Source organism: Artibeus jamaicensis, unplaced genomic scaffold (genome assembly GCF_021234435.1).
Source record: "Artibeus jamaicensis isolate MK-2021 breed Jamaican fruit bat unplaced genomic scaffold, CSHL_Jam_final contig_3188, whole genome shotgun sequence".
Classification (NCBI taxonomy): Eukaryota; Metazoa; Chordata; class Mammalia; order Chiroptera; family Phyllostomidae; genus Artibeus; species Artibeus jamaicensis.
Window position 1 is genome coordinate 295,908 of NW_026521745.1, and position 24,066 is coordinate 319,973.

Here is a 24,066-nt window from a genome sequence, read left to right on the forward strand (position 1 = left end):
ATGTTCTCTCCCCCAAAGGACTCTTATCAAATAAAAAATAAACTTGAGTGTTGGTATGTTTATTTCCATTTCACCAGACCAGTCATAACATCTACTCATCAGAAAAAACGTTTTACACCTCCAAAAAAAGTTTACCCACTAAGAGCTGTAAATCGCTTAAACTGGAGATTTCAGTGGAATTTTTAGTAGTAAATAACATAATCCCTAAAACCCTTTATAGAATAATCCAGGCATATAGAAGTGTTGCTTTTCTACACAGCATAATCGAAATGTACTGGAGTCAGTGAATGACACCAAAGCTGAAAGCCATTCAGGGAGCTGAAACCTAAGTGTTTTCCACTCGTTCAAAAACGTTTTTAGTGGGTATCGATTTTTTTATTTTCAAAGTATTACTGCTGTAAACCATATTCGAGAGCCTGCCACCTAAAAAGCAAACAGTTAATTTGCGTAATGAACAAATGAGCAAATTTTCTTGTATTCTTGATGTATAACACGTACAATTTATTTCCTTTAATTTGTTCACAGGATAACAGGTTTATTTGCTGTGACTGCTTGCACTTACAATTTAGTTATCATGAAGTAGAAATCCCTAACCTTGGGATAAACCACGTGATGCCCACTTACAGCCATAAAAATACAAGTTGAGGGAAGATCTGGTACTTCGGATACAGAGTTGACAGCATAATATGAGTGCTGATACAGAGTTGATATTTTCTGGGAGCTCAGGGGAAAGGAGGAACTGCTTCCACTCGCCCTATTAAAGAAATTTTAAATTTTGTAATGTATTTCTTTGAACAGCGGAATGTACGAGAAAGTCGTCCTGCGGAAGAGTATCCTTGCAGGATGTTGAGTTCCCTTTTCGCGGGTGGCTCGCTGCGTTCTTGGAGCGCTGTAGTCGCTAGAAACGTCTCTCCACCCTGAGCCCAGTCCGTCCCCCTGACTTGGCCAAGTTGGCCCCTCTCATCCAGGCACAGTCCCGGCGGCGGGGGCGGCGCCAGCTCCGGCCACGGCCCCTCCTCGAGCCCCGACTCAGCCCCGCGGCCTGCGGTCCTCGGCGCACGGCTCGGTGTGACGGTCCCAACAGCATCCTCGGGGACATGGGGTCGCTGGTAAGTGCGCGCCAGCGGCGGCCGGCTTCCCGCGCCTGGTTAGTGCCTGGGTCCCCCGCGCACCGGAGGAGGAGCTGCCGGGACCCCCGCCCGGGCAGAGTCGGGATCCGGGCCGCGCGCACGCGGGCGGTGGGAGAGCGGCGGCGGCGGCGGCGGCGCGGGGACGGCGGCTCACAGGCACTCGCAGCCCGCGGCGCAACAGCCCGGCCGGCACACGCACACGCGCACGCCGCACGCGGCCCCCCTGCGGGCTCTGGGTCGAGATCCGGGCCGCGATCCGGGTGGGGCTGCGGGTGGGGCGCGCGGGGCGCGGGGCGGGGGCGGCGCGGGGCGCGCGGGGCGCGGGGCAGGCACGCGGGGCGCGCGGGGGCCCGTGTGCTCGGCGCCCATCCTCCGGCGCGGGCGCGCCTCTGACGGGCCTGTCCCGCAGGTCTGGACGCTGGCGGCCGGCGTGCTGCTGGCGCTGGCGCTGGCGCCCGGCCGGGCGGGTGCCCCGCGGAGCAGCCGGCGGCCGGCGCGGGGCTGCGCGGACCGGCCCGAGGAGCTCCTGGAGCAGCTGTACGGGCGGCTGGCGGCCGGCGTGCTCGGCGCCTTCCAGCACACGCTGCAGCCGGGCCCGCGCGAGCAGGCGCGCAACACCAGCTGCCCCGGGGGCCGGCGCGACTGGCGCTTCCGGCCGCCCACCCCGCTGCGCAGCGTGTCGCCCTGGGCCTACAGGTGAGCGGGAGGCTGCGGCGCGGGCGGGAGCGAGGGCAGCAGGGCGCGGGGGGGGTGTAGGTGGGACCCGGGGCGGGCGGGAGTTTCGAGGACTGACAACTGGGCAGGTGGGGTGGGGCGCATGCAGCGGGAAAGCTAAATGGATAGGTGGCCCAGGGCAGGTGGTACGACTGGGTTGGGAGCAATTCAGTGCCCAAGGCCCATCACCTCCCTGGAAGGAAACCCACTGTCCCGTACAGCTGTGCATCACGTGATGTCCGGGTGGGACGGTGTGTAGGGTGATGGTTCCTTACATTATAACCGAGCGATGATGTCACTAACCTATTGCCTAGTGACGTCAAAGCGGTCAGAACGTCACTAAGTAGCCTTAAAGACACATGAAAAGTCCCTCAGGGCATAACTGGGCTTCTCTGGACAAAAGGTACTCCCTTTGCATTTTTCGATGACCAGTGCTGACCTCTCCAGGCCCACAGATGCCTCCAAAGCAGGCCGAGGGCCTGGGGGCCACACCCGGGGAAGAGCCGCACAGAGCAGTCGCAGTGGTTTGTCAAAACTTCCCTTTGAGCGTGCCCTCAGATACCATTGGATCTCAGTCCTGTAGGAAGATAAATTCCAGTGTAAAATAATAAAACCATAAAAACACGGTTAGTTATATTTATAACTCACATGTTTCAGGCAAAATGGGGAGACAGAATGAGCAGCAGATGTTTTGGAGGGAGACAGATTCAGGACTGGACCCACTGAGTTTCACATGCCCGGGAGTGCATTATGTGCGACCAGCAAGCCGAAGATGTGGTCTCACAGATCAGGGCTGGAGTGCACATCTAGAGTTGTCAGCCCTACAACAGTGAGTTAACTGAGCAGCTGCCTTCCCTAGGAACTGACACCTGTGCCTCCCCCAGACCCACCCCAGAGCTGCAGGGAGGAGAGGAGGGCTAAGGGAGGTTATGGACAGGAACGGCACACAATGTTGGTGGTAGTTGGGGTGGGGGTGTCCTGGTCTGAGCTGCCCTGGCTGCCAGGGGAGCCTCTGTCCTGTACAGGGCTCGGAGCCAATGATATCATCAGAGTCATCTTTTCATATTATTTAGCAACACTGGTGAAATTCACTCCACCCCTGCTTTTTTCAGAAAGCAAGTGTGGAAGCCTGAGGGTTTGCGCTCTGAAGTCTTCTAGGGATGGGCCTGGGCCAGTAATGCAGATTGTTGGATGCTAAAGGGTCCTGCCTTCTGATACCACTTCTTCCCACCTCATCCAGGAGGGCCATGGGGGGGCAGGATCAGCTCCTCGGCGATGTTATGTGGGCCAGTTTTGGTGGGATAGTAAGTATTCAAAGCTAAAGACAGAGACAGCGTGCTTAAGAAAGATGGGTGGGGAAATGGACTCCAAGTCAGAAATTTTGAAAAACACAGAAAGGACCGCTCTAGGTGGATAAGACAGGCTTTAAAATAAAAATTTGGAATATGAGGTGGTTTTCCATATCTTTACAGACAGACAGATATTCAATAAGTGGTGTTGGGACAGCTGAATCCCGAAAAAAAATATGAGAAAAAAAAACGTGATTAGATCTAAGTCCTATATGAAAATAAATTTTAATGTAAAAAATCAGCCCTGGCTGGTGTAGCTCAGTGGATTCAGCGTGGGCTGTGAACCAGAGGGTTGCCAATTCGATTCCCAGTCAGGGCACATGCCTGGGTTGCAGACCAGTTCCCAGCAGGGGATGCATGAGAGGCAACCACACAATGATATTTCTTTCCCTCTCCTTCTTTTGCTCTCTAAAGATAAATAAATAAAATCTTTTTTAAAAACCACAAAAGCAGATAGAAACAGTTACATTTATAATCTTGGAAGATGAGGCCTACTTTGTAACCCCAAAGTCATGAAAGACAAGATTCATCAATTTAGTTACATAATTATATACTTCTTGGCGAAATTTGAAAAATAAATAAATAATAAAAATATAAGGGCAAACAGGGAAATACTTGCAGCCCATGTCACAAAGGACTCTTTCCCTAAAGAACTCCTCCAAACCAGTAAGAGGAAGACCTTGTGAAAGGATGACTGGGGGCCACGGACAGTCCCCGGGAAGGATGTCAAGTGATTCAAACACTTGAACCATGCAGAGATGCTGGACTTCAGGCACAGTGAGTGACATCAGGCTCTGTTTGGCGCCCACCAGGCTCTGTTGGCTGTAGGAAGAGGCACTCTCGTACAATAGAGGCGTGTGCATTGGTGCAGCATTTATGGAGGGCGGTTGGGTATTAACTATCAAATTTTACTTTTTTTCTTTTCTTTCTTTTAATTTTATTGATTATGCCATTACAGTTGTTCTATTCTCCCTTCATTCCCCTCCACCCCGCACCCCCCCACCCCTACCATTCCCCCCCTTTAGTTTATGACCATGTGTCTCAAGTTCTTTAGATTCTATATTTCCCATACTATTCTTGCCCTCCCCCTGTCTATTTTCTACCTACTGTCTATGCTACTTATTTTCTGTACCTTCTCCCCCCTTCTCTTCCTCCCACTCCCCTGTTGCTAATCCTCCACGTGATCTTCATTTCTATGGTTCACTCCTGATCTAGCTGTCCTCTTAGTTTGCTTGTTTTAGGTGTGGTTGTTAATAACTGTGAGTTTGCTGTCCTTTCACTGTTCATCTTTTTTATCTTCTTTTCCTTAGATAAGTCCCTTTAACATTTCATATAATAAGGGCTAGGTGATGATGAACTCCTTGAACTTGACCTTATGTGAGAAGTGCTTTATCTGTCCTTCCATTCTAAATGAAAGCTTTGCTGGATAGAGCAGTCTTGGAGTAGGTCTTTGGATTTCATGACTTGGAATACTTCTTTCCAGCTCCTTCTTGCCTATAAAGTCTCTTTTGAGAAATCAGCTGACAGTTTGATGGGAACTTCTTTGTAGGTGACTGTCCCCTTATCTCTTGCTGCTTCTAGGATTCCCTCCTTCATTTTAATCTTGGCTAATGTAACTATGATGTGCCTTGGTGTGTTCCTCCTTGGGTCCAACTTCTTTGGGACTCTCTGAGCTTCTGGATTTCCTGGAAGTCTATTTCCTTTGCCAGATTGGGGAAGTTCTCCTTTATTATTTGTTCAAGTAAGTTTTCCACTCATGGCTGTTCCTCTTCCCCTTCTGGTACCCCTATAATTTGGATGTTGGAACATTTAAAGATGTACTGGATGTTCCTAAGCCTCTCCTCATTTTTTTTGAATTCTTGTTTCTTCATCCTTTTCTGTTTGGTCATTTTTTTCTTCCTTCTGGTCCACTCCCTTGATTTGAGTCCCAGTTTCCTTTCCATTACTACTGGTTTCCTGTGCATTTCCCTTCATTTCAATTAGTTTAGCCTTCATATGTTCCTCTAATTTGTGACTAAAATCCACCAGTTCTGTGAGCATCCTGATCACCAGTGTTTTGAACTGTGCATCTGAAAGTTTGGCTATTTCTTCTTTGCTTAGAATTATGGGCTCTGGGACTTTGAGTTCTTCTTGAGCCATGTTTGGTCTGTTTGCCCCTGTTAAGTATGAAGAGCGGAGCCTTAGGTTTTCACCAGGGTGGGGCCGCCCAGGTCGCTGGGTTGTGACGCTATATGTGGGGGCAGGGTCAGAGCCGGGCATCCCCTCTGCTGCTTCCCGCCGCTGGGGCCTGCACGGTCTGTCTCACTGCGCGCTCCTTCAATGACTTATCTGCACTCAAACATGCAACCTCGGTCAGCCTGCCGCCTTGCGCCCTCACTGGGTCCGCCCGTCACAACCCCACATCTGGGGACTCACCAACCGCCACCTGCACGCCAGGGTCGGTCTGGCTGTTTTCCTGTGCAACCCCACTCTGCCAGCTGCTGGCTCCGCCCCTCTTACCAGTCTAGCTGAAGGGTTCCTTGTTGTTGGACTTCGGTAGTTTAATTTTCTGTGTTATGGCTGCGTATTTGTTTTACTAAAACTTTGGTGTCTTTAAACTTGGTTGTGCGAGAAGGCACAGCGTCTCCACCTATACCTCCATCTTGGCGAAAATCCCCTTAACTGTCAAATTTTAAATTCCCACACTCTTCCATCCAGCAGTTCTATTTGGAATCCTACACTTGGCCATGTTACAAATGATGTTGATTGTGCTAATAGCAAGGGATTAGAGCCATCTAAACTTCACCAATAAGCAATCCACTTGATAAATGTTCTAAAAGCAGCTACAGAGAGGAAGGGGGAAGGTCTAAAAGTACCTTCGTGGACAAGTCCATCGTCAGCATAAGGGAAGCAGGTGAGGTGCGGGGTGTGGGCAGCACTCTGCCAGGGGTGGTTAAGAGAGAAGCAGTTATATAACACAGGCATGTTAAGAGCTATTTTAAACTGTATGCACACATACATACACACACACACACACACACACTTTAGGGCATCTTTGGAATGTGCTTATCACTGTGCCCGTCGGGAGGTAACGGGCGGGAAGGAGACTTACAGGACACAAGAGGTCCTCTTGTATCAGCTGCATTTCCTGCCTTGTGCACGCATTCCTTATTTCAAAACATCTTAATTTTTAAATTGAGGCTAGGAAACCAAGTTCAGCAACCACAAGGGCAAGCAGATACTAAGGGAAGAAAGCCTCGGCAGGTAACTGGCCCTTGATTTACTGAGAGTGCAGGAGCAAGGGGTACGTTGATCTTAGGGGATGTAGGGCTAATGGCACGGCCCCTGCAGGCGTCCTGACAGAGTTCTCAGAGCCCCTGGGGACCCCACAGCTGGGCTGACCACCACGGAGGAGCTCAGCCTGTGGAGCGTAAGGAATTGGGCCAGGAACAGTCAGTAAATGGGCTCTTGGATGCCACCAGGGCACCTATGCTGCTGACCAACGTGTTACTAGAAAAGCACCATCAACCTCTAGAATAGAAAAATATTTTCTCATTTACTTTGTGTCCTTATGTTTATTTCTCTTGAGCTATAAAAACAAAAATGCCAAAATAAAATCAATGTGGTTGCTCAATATGTTTTTAAGCCAAATTGACATAGTCAGAAATATATTGTAAGAATAGTGAGTTTTATGAAAGTTTAGACACCCATCACTCACTTATGTTGAAACCCCAAAGATAAATACCTACCAGTACTCTAAATAGTTTTCATTGTTTATATTCTTCAATTCCGGGTAGTAGTCTAAAAATAGCTTTCCTGTAGGGGATGGTAAAGCAGAACCATGTATTTTCAGGCTTTGTTGCTTTCATACATAGTCCTTTCACGCGGGGAGTGGAAGACACCGCGCCCAGATTCACGGTACTGGGAGCAGCTCCGTGGACAGCAATGGCAGCCAAGGGATAAAAGGAAAGAAACAGACCCGGGAGCGAAGGAGAGAAGGGAGGACAGGGAACGGGAAGTTGAGTGACTGAAAAATAGAGGCAGTGAGCCCTGGCTGGGTGGCTCAGTCGGTTGGAGCACCGTCCCACACACCGAAAGGTTGCAGGTTTGCTTCCTGCTCAGGGCACATACTTAGATTTCGGGTTCAATACCCTGTTGGGGTGCGTATGGGAGGCAACCAAGTAATCGATGTTCTTCTCTCTTGCTCCCTTCCTCTCTCTCTAAAAATACATAATGAAATAACCTCCAGTGAGGATTTAAAAAAATAGAAGCAACAGGACTCCGGGGAGTGTGCAGAGGCAGGGGACCACCCTCAGCCGGGTGGGTCCTCCCCAAGCAGCCAGGCAGCGTCAGGGCAGGGCCACGCTGCCCATCAGTAAACACCGGGAAAGGCGTGTTTCTACCGAGAATTCAGCTCGGTGCCCCTCCCTGTCCCCAGAACTCTGGGCCGGTTCCTTTGGGGAGCTCATAGGAGTTACGTGCGGCCACCACCTGGGCCAGGCCAGCAGTGCCCACTCACTGAGATGACCTTCATGGTCCTCTAAGTCCATCATCAGATATTTTTCAGTGCTGCCTTTGGAAAAGGTTTTCATGAGGACAGGTTGAAATAAAAGAATAGTTTTGTCTCCCCTCCTCTAACCCAAGCATCTGGTTTCCCTGAGCCACCATAACTTGTCCCATTCCCCACATGGGACAGTCACACCTGTGTCCATCTAACAGTGACCAAGTGGGGCGGGGTGCCCAGAACACAGACCTGGTGCCTTTCTCTTGGGACACACAGGTTTTTCTTCATCTCCTCATTTTTAAATTGTGAGAGGACAATAATATGAATTAGAGAAAGTTGGAGAAGTTGGGAGTGCAGTGTTAGGCAGAGCCATCTCCACCGTGGTGATGGCCTCTTTTCGTGTTCCCATTTGTCTTTCTGTCAATGCTCCCTCCACCGTGCGTGTGCTTTCCCGTTTGTGTCCAAGCCCTAAGGACAAAGGTTTCCAGGGTCAGGTCCTGTGTGGTCCACTCCCAGGAAAGTGGCTCTGCCCAGTGGCTGTAACCCCCAGGGGGCAGCCCCAGACTGACTCGCCCCTGGTGCACCATGGTTTCCCTGGAGGCCATCCGTGTGGTCTTTCTGGGGAGTCGTTCTGTTTCACATTGTTTCTTCTTAGCCAGTTTGCTTTTTCCTGGGTCCCTGCTTCCAACCTCTGGGCTATTCTAAACAAGACTTATAAACAAACTGCCAAAGCCATTGTGCCTTCAAGCAGTGTCCACATATGTCACAACGGTACAGGTTGCTCTGTCCCCTCTGAGGCGGGACATTCTGTTGTGAAAGAAAGTCAGAGTTGGGGACGGAGAGAACAGAGCAGAGAGAGAGAAGTGGTGGCCATCTGCCCACAGGAAAAGGTTCAGTTACGTCCGCAGCACAGCAAGTGGGGGGCTGTCCGTAAAGATGTGTGATTGTAGATAAGGGGACACTCACCATTCAAAGCAGCTTGTTTGGGAAATGTTGGGATTTTCCCCAAAAAATTGTGTTTATGGATAAATGGCCTTTTATTGACCAAAACACCACACAGATTTTTTCTCCCCTGAGGGACTGGAAATGTCTCTCCTGCACCATCAATGTCACCGGGCACTGTCACAGGATCAAGGTCTCTAATTCTGAAAACAGAGATGTTCAGTCTGCTCTGAGTTACTTTCTGTAAGTGCCCAGGTCTTACTTTTGCATTCTTACGGTCTCGGGGAAGACAACAGTGTTTCCTCCCATCACCGCCTCTTTCAAATGTCCTCGCCTCAGCGAAGTGTACTTAGTCCGTGATGTGGCTTCCCTGTGGTGTCTGTCCCCCAGAAGTGACGACTGAAGGCTGGGAGGAGGGGCAGGGAGTACGTGGCTCTCTACACTGACAAGGGCAAAGACAAAGCCATCTCCCCAGAACTCTTCTGGAACTCTAGGCTCATCACCAAGTGTCACATGGATGGCTTGTTTCTGATCCAGGTGGGCCCCTCCTCTTTGCTCAGAGACGCACACAAAGCAGACAGCTCCCCAGACAGGCCTGGCTGCTCTCCCTTTGCAGGGACTGTCCCCACTGCATCGGCGTCTGCCGTGACAGGAACAACCCTGGGAGCGATCCCAGCCCTGTTTGCATTGCTCTTCTCTCTTCCCCTCTGTAAGGCATTTTTCTGAGTTATCTTCCAAATGCTTTTCCAAGTCACAGTGTCTCACCTGGTCCCGGGCCTCCTGGGGGCAGACTTTACCTGGCACCTTCAGGTTTCCTGCTTCTAGCATCACCACTGGCCAGGCGTCTAGGTGACTGACTGCAAAGCGATTGTTAAGGGCAGTACGGCTGTTGGGAGACTCTGGACACGCCCCTTTCCTGTTGGCGACTCCATTTCCTCTCAGTACAGGAAGAGGGTAGGCAGGCTGTGTCCTTCCCCCACAGCCCAGAGCTGCTCAGTTGGCAGAAACACCTGCCTCGTGGCTCAGCCTCAGGGCTGACCTTGACGCCAAGTACAGGCTCCCACCAAAGTCAACCTCAGGCGCCACCCAGGGTAGGACTGACACCTAGCTGTCCTTGGCCCACAGAGAGGGCCAGGTGGAGCCCACAGGGACCTGGCTGCAGGCCTCTATGCCTGGTCACACTCGCTGGGCAGATTTTTTCCATGTCCTCGTGCATGACAAATGTGCAACTGATGCTTTTTCATGGGGCCAGGACTTCATTTTCCATCGCTCCTGGCAGTGTGTGCTGAGACCTGTGACTCAGGCTCAGGGAGTGGAGGGGTTGCTGGCCTGTGGGTGCCACTGCCCAACACAAGGAGAGCATTCTGGCCCTCATGTCCCCAGTTACTCCCTGGCCAGTGAGCAGAGTCCCACTGCCAGCCTGCTCTGGGCCTCACCCTTCACCTTCTTCCCCTCGCCTCCTGGCTGCAGAGCCACTTCCAGGGCGAAAGGGGAGACTGGAAGGTTACTGCAAACCCCTGCCCCAGTGCCTCTTCTCGAGAACCTGGGGACTGGACAGCCACCACGCCAAGTGCTGGAACGACATGGGGCTGCAAACGCCCAGGGCATGACTTTGAATCTCTGGGGTCGGGGACAGTGACTGCTAGTTTGAAAGCCCACTTGTGTGCCTCAGTGAAGAACAACTGAGACCTCCACTCCGTCTCCTTCGCAATGCCTAGTGCTTCTTGGGTTGGCTGCGTATGCTGGCTTCTCAGCAGATGGGGTCCTGGGCCGGCAGGATCAAATTCAGGCACATTTGGGAAGACGCAATCGCCCCACTGTTTTCTGTGAGCCACAGTTGGTGTGTATGGGGCCGAGGGCCTCGTAGAGAAACCATCCAGTGTCGTTGCTGCCTGTGTGACTGTCAGCGATCCCCAGTCCGTGAACAGTCATTTGGGCGACTCCTTCACACAGGGACTCCTGACCTGGAGGTGGGGGGAGCATGAGGATGTGCATTGGTCACCGAGCTACACGTGGCCCTGACACAGGGGCTCTGAGAACCACGGGTTGGAAAGCTCGTCTGTGATTTCTCACTGCCTGTGTCCCAGGCAGAGGCAGGCATTTCTCAGAGGAATCTGAGCTATTGAAGGGAAGCAGCTGCTCCCTCGGCCCTGCTGGGGCCCAGACGCCTCATTGCCGCCATTGTGTGGGGCTTAGTGTCTGCTGAGTGCGCCTCTTCATGCCTCCTTCACAACGGTCTTCACTTTTCTCATCCTTTTGTCTCCATGCAGATGTTAGGATCAGCTTGCCAGGTTCTAAGATACATTTGTCAAGATTTGGGTTAGAGTCGCAATGACTTTCTAGATTAATTTGGGAACTTCTGCTATATCTCGGAGACTCAGTGGATTGTAGGTGTCTTTTAATTGAAAAGTCAAACCATTAGTCCCGCCCTCAGGAAGCTGGGTGAGTAGCCTGGTCATCAAATCATCCCCTTCACTTTGCAAAGAACCAGGCAGGGGCAGTGATTTGTCCAATGTCACTGCTCAATAACTAAATCACACCAAAATGTTAGGTTCAGGACCGCTTTTGACTCCATCTGCCCTTTTACGAAAAAGCCTGTTGGGTTGAACTCACTTGAGAACCCTGAGGGCTGGAGCAGCTTGTCTCATCTTCCACTGGTCAGTGCTTGTGGGTTTCCCGTCTGCGCCCGCGAAGGCATTTCCCCTCTTTGTTCCTGGGTTTGGGTCTTGGACTGCAGACTTAGCCTCTGCTGCTTTGAAATTAAAATAATGTCCTGTTCTTGAAAATGGGAGGTCAGGCCACGGCTGTGAGTCTGTGGCTCTCTGCCCCGGGCCTTGGCGGGGCACCCTCATTGTTCCTGAGTGGCAGTGCTCCCTGCACCGTTGCAGATTTTTTCCTACCATGTCAGGATCCCCTGGGACGGTGCTCTTTTTCTGTCTTTGCTGTCTCTCACATTCCTCCCCCAGCTCAGTTTCCATCACCTGCACTCATCCCAGAAGGGCTGTCCTTTGTTCTTGGATGAAGCGGGCCAGCTGTCCCTCCAGCCAAGTGCCACATGTGACCCCAGGGATACTTCTGAGATCCCATCACAGGGGAAACTTGATGTGTTCTGAGTGTGTCTGTGCCAAGCTTCTAGGGAGCAGCACAAAAAAAATGTGAAGACAAAAGAATTACTGCTCATGAGGGGGCAACAGCATGCAGGTCCCTCTTTCGTCCCGGCCATGGTTGGTCGGAGGCAGTCCCTGCTGGAGTGTCCTCCTGTTTCCTTTTCACGTCAGCCCTCTTCATACAGAAAGCACTCTAGCTGATAGTTTTCCCAGAATCTCAGGGCTGGAGTTTGGAGTTTGGTCTGTTCCCAGGCTGCCTGAGGCTTCTAGAACCTTTTCTCCTGGCCTCTCCTCCACCTCCAACCCCATCCTCTAGAATGTACCTGTCCTCTTCCTGTGCAAACCGGTGGCATTAGTGCCAACAGCACTAGGTGTCGGGTGTGATGCGCACGTCATATCCCCACCCAGGGTGGCACATTTCTGTTCTAAGAGAACCTACTGGTCATAAAACCACCATCTGAAAACAATCAAATCATGCCCCTTCTTATTGTGTCTCCACATTGCAGAAGGGCAGGCGGATGTCTTTTTTCACAATGTCTTAGACCAGATGTGTCACTGTAATGGTGAAAATTTCACTTTTGGGGGAATGACTGGTAGGAATAGTGTGTATTTTTAGTTAGACGAGCCTTCTGACTGTGAAAGCATCCAAGCCACAGTGTTTCACCGATAGAACTACCAGATGACACAAGGCTTGGTGCCTGCACGTGCAGCGCACAGAAGAATCCGCCTTGTTCCAGCTGGGGCATCTGCCCCGGGAGGTCAAACCCATTCTGCAGATGAAGAAACTCACCTTCCTTCCCGCCCACCCTCCCCGTTTTGTCCTGCCATTGAGGCTCTGCACCCCTGTCAGAACGACTGTGTCTGTACCGCTCACAGCCCTCCTGTGGCCTCCACAGTCTGCAAGGCAAAGTCCAGACTTTGGTCTTTAAGGCCCCATCTGTCTCTCACAGTTCTCTCCAAATTGCCACCCAGCCACGACCACTAGCAGGCCCCACCCCCTGCCGTGGGCTTCTGCTTTCCTGGCTTCTTTGCCGAGTCCTCCGTCACTCTTTCTTTGCTAAGGTTGGCCTTCCTTGGCCTCCAGCCTCGCCTCAGACCTCCCTGGGCATGGCCTTTGGCCACCCCACCTGTGTTCAGAGCACGTACTGCATTTGGCGCTGGTGTGTCTTAACCACTGGCTCTGCATCCGTGAGGAGGCCGTGCCCTCATGCGCTGCCCACCCCAGGGAGCTGCAGGTCTCCTAGGTTCATGACCACCGCTGCCCACCTTGCGACAGATTCAGATGGTACCTTGTAACTAGCATTTAGCATTGTGTGTGTAACTGTATACACGCTCATGTGTTTGGTGTGTACGTCTAAAAGATAAGTACCATTGTTTAAATAAAACCACACAATACCATTATCACCCCTAAAAGTTAATACTTCTTTAACACCTTCAAATACTCAGTTGGTTTCAAATATCCATGATTGTCTTTATTTTTTTCTGTTTTATTGTTTAATTCCTTTTGAAATAACTTCAAACTAATAAAAAATTGAATTTAGTACAAGGAATTCCCTGTACCATTTAACCAGATTGCCGAAAGGTCAGCATGGTCGCTCAGCACCGCTGTCGAGGTCAGAAAACGGGCACCAGCACGGCCCTGTCACCTCCTGGGTGGCCCTTCTGCGGAGTGTTGCTCGAAGGCCCCTTTTCTGCCCCACTTGTTGCGTCTGGTGTTCAGAGCTCTCCAGGGGGCTCCAGTCTGCGACAGTTCCCAGCCCTGTGTCTTCTGAGGCAGTGCTGGCCAGGTGCCTTGTGGGGTGCTGTTCCTCAGTGTGGGTTTGGTGTGGTGTTCAAGCAACCACGTAATTTCTCCTCCAGAGACACTTGGGAGTAAAGGGGTCTCAGTTCATAACTGCACAGCAGGTGTGATGAGTTCTGACACTCTGCTCAAGGCTCGCTCTTTTTTTCCTCTGTTATTGAGGTGTAACTGACATGCAACATTATATTAGCTTCAGGCAAATAACAGTGATATATGTATATATTGCAAAATGGTCACCACAGTAAGTCTAATTAATATCCATCACCACATACATTTTTTTCTTGTGCTGAAATTTACTCTATTAGAAACTTTCAAATAGGCAATACAGTATTGTTAACTGTAGTCACCATGTTCTGCATTGCATCCTAGGACTTATTTATTTTATAACTCTAAGTTTGTACCTTTTCACTCCCTTCATCCATCTCACCCATCCCCACCCCCATCCCTCTGTTCTCTGTATCTGTGAGCTTGGGTTTTTGTTTTCTTTTTACACTCCACATATAAGTGAAATCACATGGTGTTTATCTTTCTCTGACTGACTTATTTCATTCAGCATAATACCCCATGTCCATCCATGTTCTTGCAAATGGTAAGATTCACTCTTTTTTTCAGCTGAGTAATATTCCATATATCACACCTTCTTTATGCAGTCATCAATCCATGGACACTTGAGTGGTTCCATATCTTAGCTATTGTAAATAATGCTGCAGTGAACATAAGGGTGCACATATCTTTTTAAATTACTGGTTTTGTTCCCTTTGAGTAAATACCCAAAAGTGGGGTCACTGGGTCATATGTTAGATCTATTTTTAATTTTTTGAGGTATTTTCATACTGCTTTTACAGTGGCCACACCAATCTGTATTTCCACCAAGTGTGCACAAGAGTTCCCCTTTCTCCACATTCTTGCCAGAGCTTGTGGTTTGTTGGTTTATTGATGCCAGCCATTGTGACGGGTGTGAAATGGTACCTCATCATGGTTTTGATTTGCATCTCCCTGACGGCCAGTGATGCTGAGCATCTTCTCGTGCACCTGCTGGTCATCTGTATGTGTTCTCTGCAAACATATCTACTCAATTCCTCTGCCCATTTTTGAAATTTCATTGTTTGGTATTTGGCTGTTGAGTTGTATGAGTTCTTTGTATATTTTGGAAGTTGACCACTCACCAAATGTATGATTCACAGGTATCTTCTCCCATTCAGTTGGCTGCCTTTTCATTTTGCTGATGGTTTCCCACAACTCTTTAAAAGAGGGCAGGTCCCCTTCCCTCTTTTGAATTCCCTTTGTAATGAAACATATGCTGAGTTTTCTACATTCTATGTGTTGTTAGTCATATGCTCACAGTATTCTTTAGTGTGTTATCCATCCCTGTATTAACAGTAAATTGGCTAAAGCAGATTCCAGTTGGGTTCTGGGCCACCTCTTCTCCAGCCTCTGCCCTCTTGACTCCAAGGAATGCACTGCTGCCCTCCCAGTCTCCACAGACAGACTTCTTCTCCCTTAAAAGTTGGTTTTCCTGCCTTTTGGTATATCTCCACATACTGCTTTGAATGATTTTGTTTAACTACACTCTATATGCTAATAATTTGCAAATCTCTACCTTCATCAGCACCTCCCTTGGCTCAAGATCATTCTCCATCCCATCATCTGAAGGACTCATTAAAATTCGATCTGATAAGCTCTTTTCCCTCTTTGACACTCTTCCCATCACCTTCAGGGTTAAAGCCAAGTTCTCTGCTCTGAATCCAGACCCTTGCTGGCCCAGCCCATCTGTGGTCCTTCCGTGCTCTCGGCTTTGGCCTCTGCCCCGCCTGCCCATTTTCTTCCTTCCTTCCTCCTTCCTTCTTGACAGACCGGCCCAGGGACCACATTTGCTAGGAAGCCTCCGTGAGCTACTATGCAAGGCCAACTATCTAGGTGTTTCTTCATGTATTCTTCATCGCCCAGATGAGGCCTTGGATAGTAGATATGTTTCATTGACACCCCACTGCCCAGAACATCAGTGCACTCAGATGTTTTTGGAATAAATGTTGAAAGTGACTGGGGATTTTAAAAATTCCCCTTCCTTGGAAAGTTCCAGTGGGGCCTTATGTTGACCTCCAGGCATGAAGAATGGGGAACCATCATCTGCTCACCATCTCTCCTCTGAGAGGCCCAGAGTGTCAGGAGAATATGGGAAAGAGCACAAGAAATCCGACTAAGGAAATTTGAAAACTCTTAATGCATTGACTTGAATTGGGCGTTGAACATGGTGGGTCTTCTCTGAGCTGATGCTAGTTTTGGGAAGGGGAATCCCGAGCAGAGCTCAGTGGCAGCGCACGCAGGGCATGTCCCACTGCTCGGAGGAAAGGGTGGTGAAGAGGTGCAGGAACGGGACCATGAGGGACCACGCTGTGCAGGCCTCTGAAGGCAGAGCAGAAGACTTGGGACTTTTCCTGACAGGAACCCCAGGATGAGGGGCCCCAGGGCGCTTGTGTCTCAGCACCCCATCGTGGGGGGGAATGAGGCATTGCAAAAGAGGTGGAAAGGTCGGAAAGGCTGGCTGCATGGCCTTGTCGGTCCTCGCAAGGACAGAGGTCACTGTGCTACAAAAGCCTGGACGGCAGTGCCAAGGGAGCAGGAGTGACGACAAGGGAAACATCTCATTTCAGCTGTCTGAGTGCGTGTCGGGCCGCAAGGGGGTAGGAACTGTCAATGCAAGGACCTGGGTGGCAGAGACACCTGCATTTTGCAGACAGCCCCAGGGCCCCCTTGATTGCACATGAGAGATGCATTAGAGTTCACAGTGGAGGCTGCCTCTCTCCTCCAGGTGCAGCAGTGGGAGGGAAGTTAGGGGAGGGGCCAGGCCTGTGTGCTCACCACCCCCGGGGTTGCCTGTTCCTGAGGCCTCCTTGCTCCCACATTACTACCCATATCCTTCTGGTTACCCAGAATGGCAACCTTGGAATCCCTGCTACCCAGTCCCCACACTCACATGGGAAATGTCCCTCTCAGCTTTAGAATGTTCCAGTGGCAGGTGGGACATGGACTGCTGGTTGGACTGTGACCCACTCTCTTAGAGCACCCTGCCAGCACCTGCATTCCTGAGTCCCCCCTTTTCTACATGCACCAGGTGTCACCTGACTCTGGGCCATGGACGCCCACACAGCACCTCCCTTTAGGCAAAACCATCTTAGACCTTCCCCACTCTGTAAATGGCACACAGTTGGTGTGGGGTAAATTTGTCATTGTGTGAATCAGATACCACTTCACATTCTTCTGCCCAGCCATCCTTGCCACCCATGTGTAAAGATGTTCCACCCAATCAAAAGAAGGCTTCAAGTACCCTCCTTACCTGCCCAGAGCCATCCACCCACTTCAGGCCACTCAGAGTGAACACTTGTCTTAGTGGCAGGTGTGGTCTCCTCCATGGAGAACACCCTTTAAGCCTGTCACTCCCTCAGGGCCGCATGGCCCACTTCACTCCTCCTGCAACAAGCTCGACTGTCCCTCCCCCAGCCCACCCCTCCCAGACCCTGCCGCCCGGCCACCCTTGCCCACTCTTTCACTAGATGGTTCCAGCATACACTTCCCCAGAGACCTTTCAACCTGGCTGCTGTATTTTAGTCATTGGCAGTGAGGACTAGTCCACAGAAGCAGTCACTTGAAGGACCTATGACTTATGGAAGCCACAGGGGTCAGGGTAGCCCTGCAGGGCCCTCCCCAGGTGCCTGCAGTGCCACAGCCTCACTGCTGCCAGGAGCACTTGGTAAAAGGTGTGGACGAGAACCAGTACGCACCCGAAGGTCTAGGTTTCAGGAACCTTTCAGCACATACCTTCTTGTGGTTTGTCCCAGACGCCCATCAGGCAGCAGCACTTTGGGGCCCCTGCTCTGGCACACGGCAGGCCTGCAGGCAGAGTGTGCTGCTTGAGAGGTTGGGGAAGTTGTAGCTGGGATTCTGAGAAGATTTATGGTCCCTCACGCTCAGCTCCAGAAGAAACATTCATAAAATGATTGTACACGTTTTAAATGGGCAGGTTACTGGAACTGAGAATTTAGAATCGCGGTGATCCCACAAACAAGGGGGATAATTCTCCCTCTGCATTAATGTCTTCCTTGCTTTGGGGCGGGGGCAGCAGAGGCCAGAGTCACACCTGGGGCTAATCTTGTTCCCCAGGGAACCCAGACCCTTCACGGTGTGGCAGCAGCTGTCTGCAGCTGTTGACACTCAGTCCTTGGCATCTCACCTGGAAACAGAGAGGCCTGAGTGAGGATGAAGGTGACCCAGTGTGCACCTTCGTGCAGTTCCAATGTCGCAGACTAGCCAGGCCTGCTGTCTGCTGCTTCACAGAACAGGCCACATGGACCCTGACAGATGGACGCAGGGCTCACTCTGCGGCCTTCTGCACAGGTGTCTCGGAGTTTCCTTTATTCACTGCTGTTTCAGCAGCCAGGTGACCCATGTCCGCACGGTCTGGTTCCCAGGCCAGCTAGCCCGATGCGAATTCACCTGTCCTGGGGACATTGCAGGCAGTGCCCTGGGACAGGTAGTCCCTTCTGAAGCTGCAGAGCCTTGGACACTGGAATGGAGGCAGTTCTAACTGGGGTGGCCCCTCATAGGTGGAGTTGGGATTCTGGCACAGAAAGGGTGTCTGACCGCACTGCATTGGCTGTGTGGTCACCTGTGGGTGCATGTGCACAGTGTAGAGATGTTTCTCTAGGGGCATTAGTGCAGAGTCTGAACATGGTTTAGGGAATGGCCAGCTGTGAAGTCTGCCTTTGCCTCTGTAGATCCAGATCTCGCGTGGACACTATCAGGGGTCAAGTGTCTGGCCGGCCTTCCTGCTCCTGTGAGCAGTAACTTCAGCACTACCTAGTACCCTTTACGCCGCCTGCTTTGCAGTGGGGCCCCTCCACCCGGGCCTGCACTGACCCTGCGTGAACTGGCTCTTGGCACAGGGACCCCTATGCACTACCAGAGCTTACAGCACCTGAGTTTGTACTGACCGCTCGCGGGCAGCCCGAGCACTCACTGAACCGAGGCACTCTGACGGGTGTGCACTGACCTCGCCTCTCTCTGCAGGCTGTCCTACGACCCCACCCGGTACCCTCGGCTCCTACCGGAGGCCTACTGCTTGTGCCGCGGCTGCCTGACCGGGCCGCACGGGGAGGAGGACCTGAGCCTTCGCAGCGCGCCCGTGCTGCTGCCCACCGTGGTGCTGCGCCGCACCCCGGGCTGCGCCGGGGGCCGTGCGGTCTACACCGAGGAGTACGTGGCAGTGCCTGTGGGCTGCACCTGTGTCCCCGCGCACGACCGCGACGCGCCAACGGACCCCGGCAGGTACCGCGACGGAAAAGAGCGGACCCGACACCCAGGCCACCATGAGCGGGACAGGAACCTGCGCAGGCCTGTCCGGCCGGGAGCGGGACAGTGACCCGAGCAGGCCAAGCCCGAGCGCACGGCAGGGAGTCGGCCTAGTGCAGGGAGAGCGACCGGGGCCAGGGGCGGTCAGGTCGTCAGGCCGCCGCCGAGACGGGGACACCAGTGCTGGGACACGCAGGAGGCCACAGCCTCCACACGTAGGCAGGTGGTAGATGCTTTTTAAAACACCTGTTTATAAGAAGAATATATACCTACTTGTTTTCTATAGGGGCAGAAACTATTTTTATATTAGCGATTTTGAACCATTCATTTTTTTTACTTGATACATAGACGTTTTATAAAACTTACTTTCACTTCCTCCGCTAGGTTTTAGAAGCACAGTTGAAATCCTCAGATAAACTCTTTTTGGCAGATGCCTGAGTCTCTGAAGCCAACCTGTCCCCAACTGCCTGCAAAACCAGATGAACGGGGTTGAACCTGACGTGCCCATCTGTCGGGCACCAATCTCCAGGGGCCGCTAGAGGAATTAAAGGGAAACGTAATAGGCCCCGGTCACCCCACAGCCACCCCAGAATTCCCAGACTTGGGTTTATTCATGAGTGTGTCCATGGCTGCAGGTTAACTCAATTAAAACTCTTTTTTTTTTTCACTTTTCAAAATCAGTGGGGCCAATTTGTGGGTAAGAGGTGGTGAGATGAGGCAACATGTGGAATGTTACATCTTTGCCAACTCTCAAAAGAACCTGTTGGCTGCTTTAAGGGCTTCTGGAACATGCCACAAAGGAGGGGAAAGTGGGTCAAATGAGCAGTTTCCAGAACGTGGTATTATATCTTTTTGTCTACATATTGCAGTGTGAGCCAAATCCTTACTCTTCTTTAAGTTGAAAGTCTGTCTCTGAACACAAAGATTTGCAAAAGCGACAAGTTCTTTTTAAATCACGGTTGGTGATTAAAACAGTGTTGGTGAAGGCATGTTATTTGTGTGTATTTCTCTGATGGGCTCAACTGAGTTTTAGAGGAAACAATGTTTTATCTGAATTTTATGGTGGAAGTTTATGATTTAAGTATTCATATATAAAGTCAACTCCTTTGCTCTTCTGAAACCCCCCCCCCCACCTCCAGCAAGCCAAGAGGGCCCCCTGCCCTTTTCTTTTTAACGTGTTTCACTCCCAAACTTCAGCTGCCACAGAAACAAACAGCTCTGGCTGCCCAAGTTATCCTCAGGCTTTGCTTGATCTGGACACAAGGTTCATTGAGAGGGTTTCCAGCTTTCACTGCTTGTTCACAGTTGTGCGTGAAAACACACTGCTAAACAAAATCTGCATTTTCCAAGTGCCTGTAGATAGTTGTGTATAGTTAGGGAGATTTTTTAGGTAGTTCTGGTGATGGTGTATCTTGAATACGTTGTCCAGAAACAAGGTTCAGAGCAACCTTTTGTTGCCAGTTCAGGTAAAAAAACAACATCCACAGACTAAAAAGAAAAACTGTCTTTCAAACCGGTGATATGGGTGGTAGTTTCAACCATCACCGCTTTTGTGTGTCATCTTCCACCGACTGCTCTGATATAATGAAAACAAGGATGGGTAAGGAGAACCAACTATCTGCATTGTTAGTTTACTTAGTTTGGTCAAAGTTAACTGGCTTTCCATTTTTAAATCTATATAGGCAGCCTTTCTTTGTACTTTTTCTCTAAGTGACACATTCATCCACCTATTTACTGAGCACCTGCCTTGCCCAGGTGCTGAGTTCCTGGAGCTAGCTGTGCACCACACCATCTGCACTCGGTTGGAAGCAGAAATCACCAGCTGTCAGCACTGGTTGTGCTCAGCCTCTGCTCACCTTTCACACTGCCCAGGAATCAGAGCTACTTTGCTCACCTATAAAATGAGGTGGTGCCATCTGCCTCACACAGAGCATTAGGGTCGACACCATGGTGAAGCGCCTGGCGGTGTCCACCCACACACACCACCCAGCGACTCACAAGCTCTACTGTGAATCCCCAGTTCTTTCTTCATGTGCTCTTTATACACATGCTTGAATTTTTATTTTTTTTGGGGGGGGGAATAAGTAAAAAAATAAGTTTAAAGTGAAATCTATCCCTAAGCAGCACCAGTTAGATAGAATACAGTCAAATCTTGGCTCTCAAATGTCTTAGTTCTCAAAAACAACTCCATTCTCTACCAAATTGCTCACAGAAAAAATGTCTCAGTTGTCTAACAAAACTTCGGGTCTCAATTCTCTACCCTACAGCCCTGTCATGTTGATATTTATATGATCAGTATGCATCTCTCAGGCAACAAAGGAGATTGTTTTGTGTTTTTTTTTTTAAGGTTTTATTTATTTATCTTTAGAGGGGAAGGGAAGGAGAGAGAGAGAGAAACATAAATGTATTGTTGCCTTTCGTTCGTCCCCTGCAGGGGACTGGCCTGCAACCCCGGCATGTGCCCTGACTGGGAATCGAACCGTGACTGTCTGGTTCCACTGAGCTACACCAGCCAGGGCAAGAGATTGTTTTTGAATAGATTGCTTCTCGAATAGTTTTCCAGAACAAATTAAACTCATGAACTGGGTTTCCACTGTATATTGAAATTAGAGGGCAGTGATCCAGTAGGGGGAGCTATTGCTTCAATGAATGATGAGTTTGTTGGACAGAGTCTTGTTAAAACTGAAGATTTATTTTGGAGAGGGAGGGGTTAGTATTGTATTTTATCAAATAGGAAAACTTAATGCCTCGAGAATTTTGCCACCAAAATTCAAGGACATCTTTTCTCCTTGGACACAATAAAACTGTTAACACAGTTGCATCTGGTTGATGCAGGTAGGCAGGCAGGCACCCTAAATTCTAGCAGCATCAGCTTGTAAATTTCATAGCTTCTTCCCTTCTACTCAAAAAGTGCCACCATGTCTATGTTTCCTTCAGGTAATTCTATTTTGAGGGTTTCATGGCAGTGGTCAGAATAGAGATACCTTAACTGGTTGATGAAGACTTTTTTCAACCGACAGTATTTCTATTGTATGCTTGCAAAAATGGCATCACTTGGGAACAGCCTTCAGAAGACACTGGCACCTCCCCACATTTCTGCATTAAGGGGCCAATGACCCAAACTTCTGGTTGGACTGCATCTTTTCTATCAAGGCAAAGGGGGGGGAAAGGTGAGTTTTAAACTGGTTCCTTCTCTGACTGGAAAAGGAAAGGAACCAGTGTGAGATTCTCATTCACTTCACCATGCATTTCATTTGTTCTTGCTGTCTACCCCCAAACCAAACACACAGAAACCTCCAAATTGCCAGAAAAACTGCAATTATAATCCCTTCCCTTTCTACTCACATTACGGTTGTCCATTTGGACTTACAAGGTCTGCTTTGGTTTTTGCAGTCATGTGGTTCAGATGTAAGAGTTTATTCCTGAGAACACCCTCTGTGCAAACAGACCTATCAGTGAGCATCACTCAGCCTTCCTCACAGTCCCCAAGCTGGTGGCCATGTGCACTCTGCCTGCTGCAAGCAAGACAGACACAGGACACACCCAGGCCTAGGTCAAGCTTTCCAGGTTGCCAGGATACTGTCAGGATGGGGGGGGTAGGACAAAAGGCGGCTGCACTACAACCCGGAAAAGACGGCTGATGTCAAACCAGAGAGCCAAAAGGGTGGCTTCATCCGCATAGCAACCTGAGCCCGAGGAGAACCACCAATGATATATTGCCCCTTTGTTCAAACGGGACTAATCCCCAGCTCCCATGAAGACAGCCAACCAAAATAAAACCCCACCATATTCCCTGCTTGGGCGGCGACTTCTTCGGCCCCACACTTTGCAGACTGGAGAACCTCACTTGGGTGCACAAACCCCAGGAAAGCTCTATACTGCCTAACTTTGTGGCTGATTGGCATTTCTTCCTCAGCGGAGCCTAAGAAAACCTTTCATTTGGTGCCAAAACCCGGGAGGAGTTGTTGTCTGCTGAAGACTGCTCCTCTCCTTACTCCCCGAGGAGGCCTCGCGGCCACCCCACCAGTCTGGACTAAGAACCAGGGTAAGTGCCACTGCCCTTAAGTTTCTGGTCCCCGAACACTGATTCCGGCCCCCGTCTGCCGGGAGAGGCTGCTCTCCACCAAATGGCAGCGCGGCGTGGGGGCGACCCTTCCGGGAGAGGCTGCTCTCCCTCCGCTGAGGTTCTAGGCACCGGAGCAGACGTCCCTGGGCCTGGATCCCCACTTTTACCGGACCGGATCAGCAGATTGGGTTGAGGGACACCGATTCCCATCTGCTGCTCCTCGTGGGACCAGGTGGGGGGGGGGGGGCAGGACTCAAAACCAGACCCTAAGTCACCTCTAGGGTGCCTCCTGAAAATTTTGGCAGCAATGACCCTGGCCTCAAGTGAAAACAGGTGATTTTTCTATCCACTATGGCCTGGCCATTATATCAGCTCGATAATCATGAAACCTGGCCTCCTGAAGGCACTTTCGATTTCGTTACCCTTACTGACCTAGATTTTTGCAGATGGACTGGCAAATGGCCTGAGGTCCCCTACATTCAGGGCTTTTCGGCCTTGTGCAGTGTTATACCCAGCTAGGAAAATTACAGCTAGGGCATTACCCAACCCTAAATCTGCAGTTCCTGGAACAGGGTGATGAACAAACATCCGGGAACAATTGGGTTTAAAATTCTAGCCAAATAAGGTAACTAACCCCGGCCGCCAGAAAGTGCCCGCCAGCAGCAGCACCCACCAATCAGGGACCCTCGCCGTTTTTAAATAAGCCAATAGCTAACTGCCACCTCTGCTTCTGTATGCCTTTGCTTGCTTGCTAGAAAATATAAATACCCAGTAGTCTGTAAGCCAGGCGCGACTTCCATTTTGTAGCTCTGAGTAGCTACGTGACTCCGGTCACAGTTGGGGAAGTTCGCCCCTGCGCAGGAAAATCTTTGGCCATTAAAATTTTTATCAATTCGGTTCTGGACTCCGAGAGTGTGTATTTACCCGCCGATCGTCTACAACACTCCCGCCTGAATCTGAGCGCCCAATGCTCCACAGCCCAAGTTCTCCTCACCCGAGGGAACCCTGCGCCCGTCCAGCCTCCTAAGCCTACTGCCCCAGAACCTCCCTCCTCTTCTGTTCCCCTGAAGAACTTATTTCCCCTTTTTATCAGCTCCTGCCAAGGGCTACTCCAGCCCCAGCCCTCCC

At 50.6% G+C, this 24,066-nt stretch overlaps 1 protein-coding gene across 1 annotated transcript; it reads left to right on the plus strand.

The window, feature by feature from the left end:
* Positions 1-802: 802 nt before the first annotated feature.
* IL17D (interleukin 17D) lies at positions 803-23,842 on the plus strand. Its single transcript, XM_053663504.1, has 4 exons — positions 803-830; positions 928-1,109; positions 1,153-1,826; positions 18,591-23,842. The coding sequence occupies exons 1-4, from the start codon at positions 803-805 to the stop codon at positions 18,940-18,942; spliced, it is 1,236 nt and encodes a 411-aa protein (XP_053519479.1). The 3' UTR covers positions 18,943-23,842.
* Positions 23,843-24,066: the final 224 nt, after the last annotated feature.

What these genes read in the sequence shown, in the direction of transcription:
- IL17D (XM_053663504.1), top strand. Translation starts at nt 803, where the DNA reads ATGTACGAGAAAGTCGTCCTGCGGAAGA. An exon ending in GAAAGTCGTCCTGCGGAAGA is followed by an intron (nt 831 to 927) that starts GTATCCTTGCAG and finishes CCCTGAGCCCAG; the next exon opens with TCCGTCCCCCTGACTTGGCC. An exon ending in TCGGGGACATGGGGTCGCTG is followed by an intron (nt 1,110 to 1,152) that starts GTAAGTGCGCGC and finishes GCGCCTGGTTAG; the next exon opens with TGCCTGGGTCCCCCGCGCAC.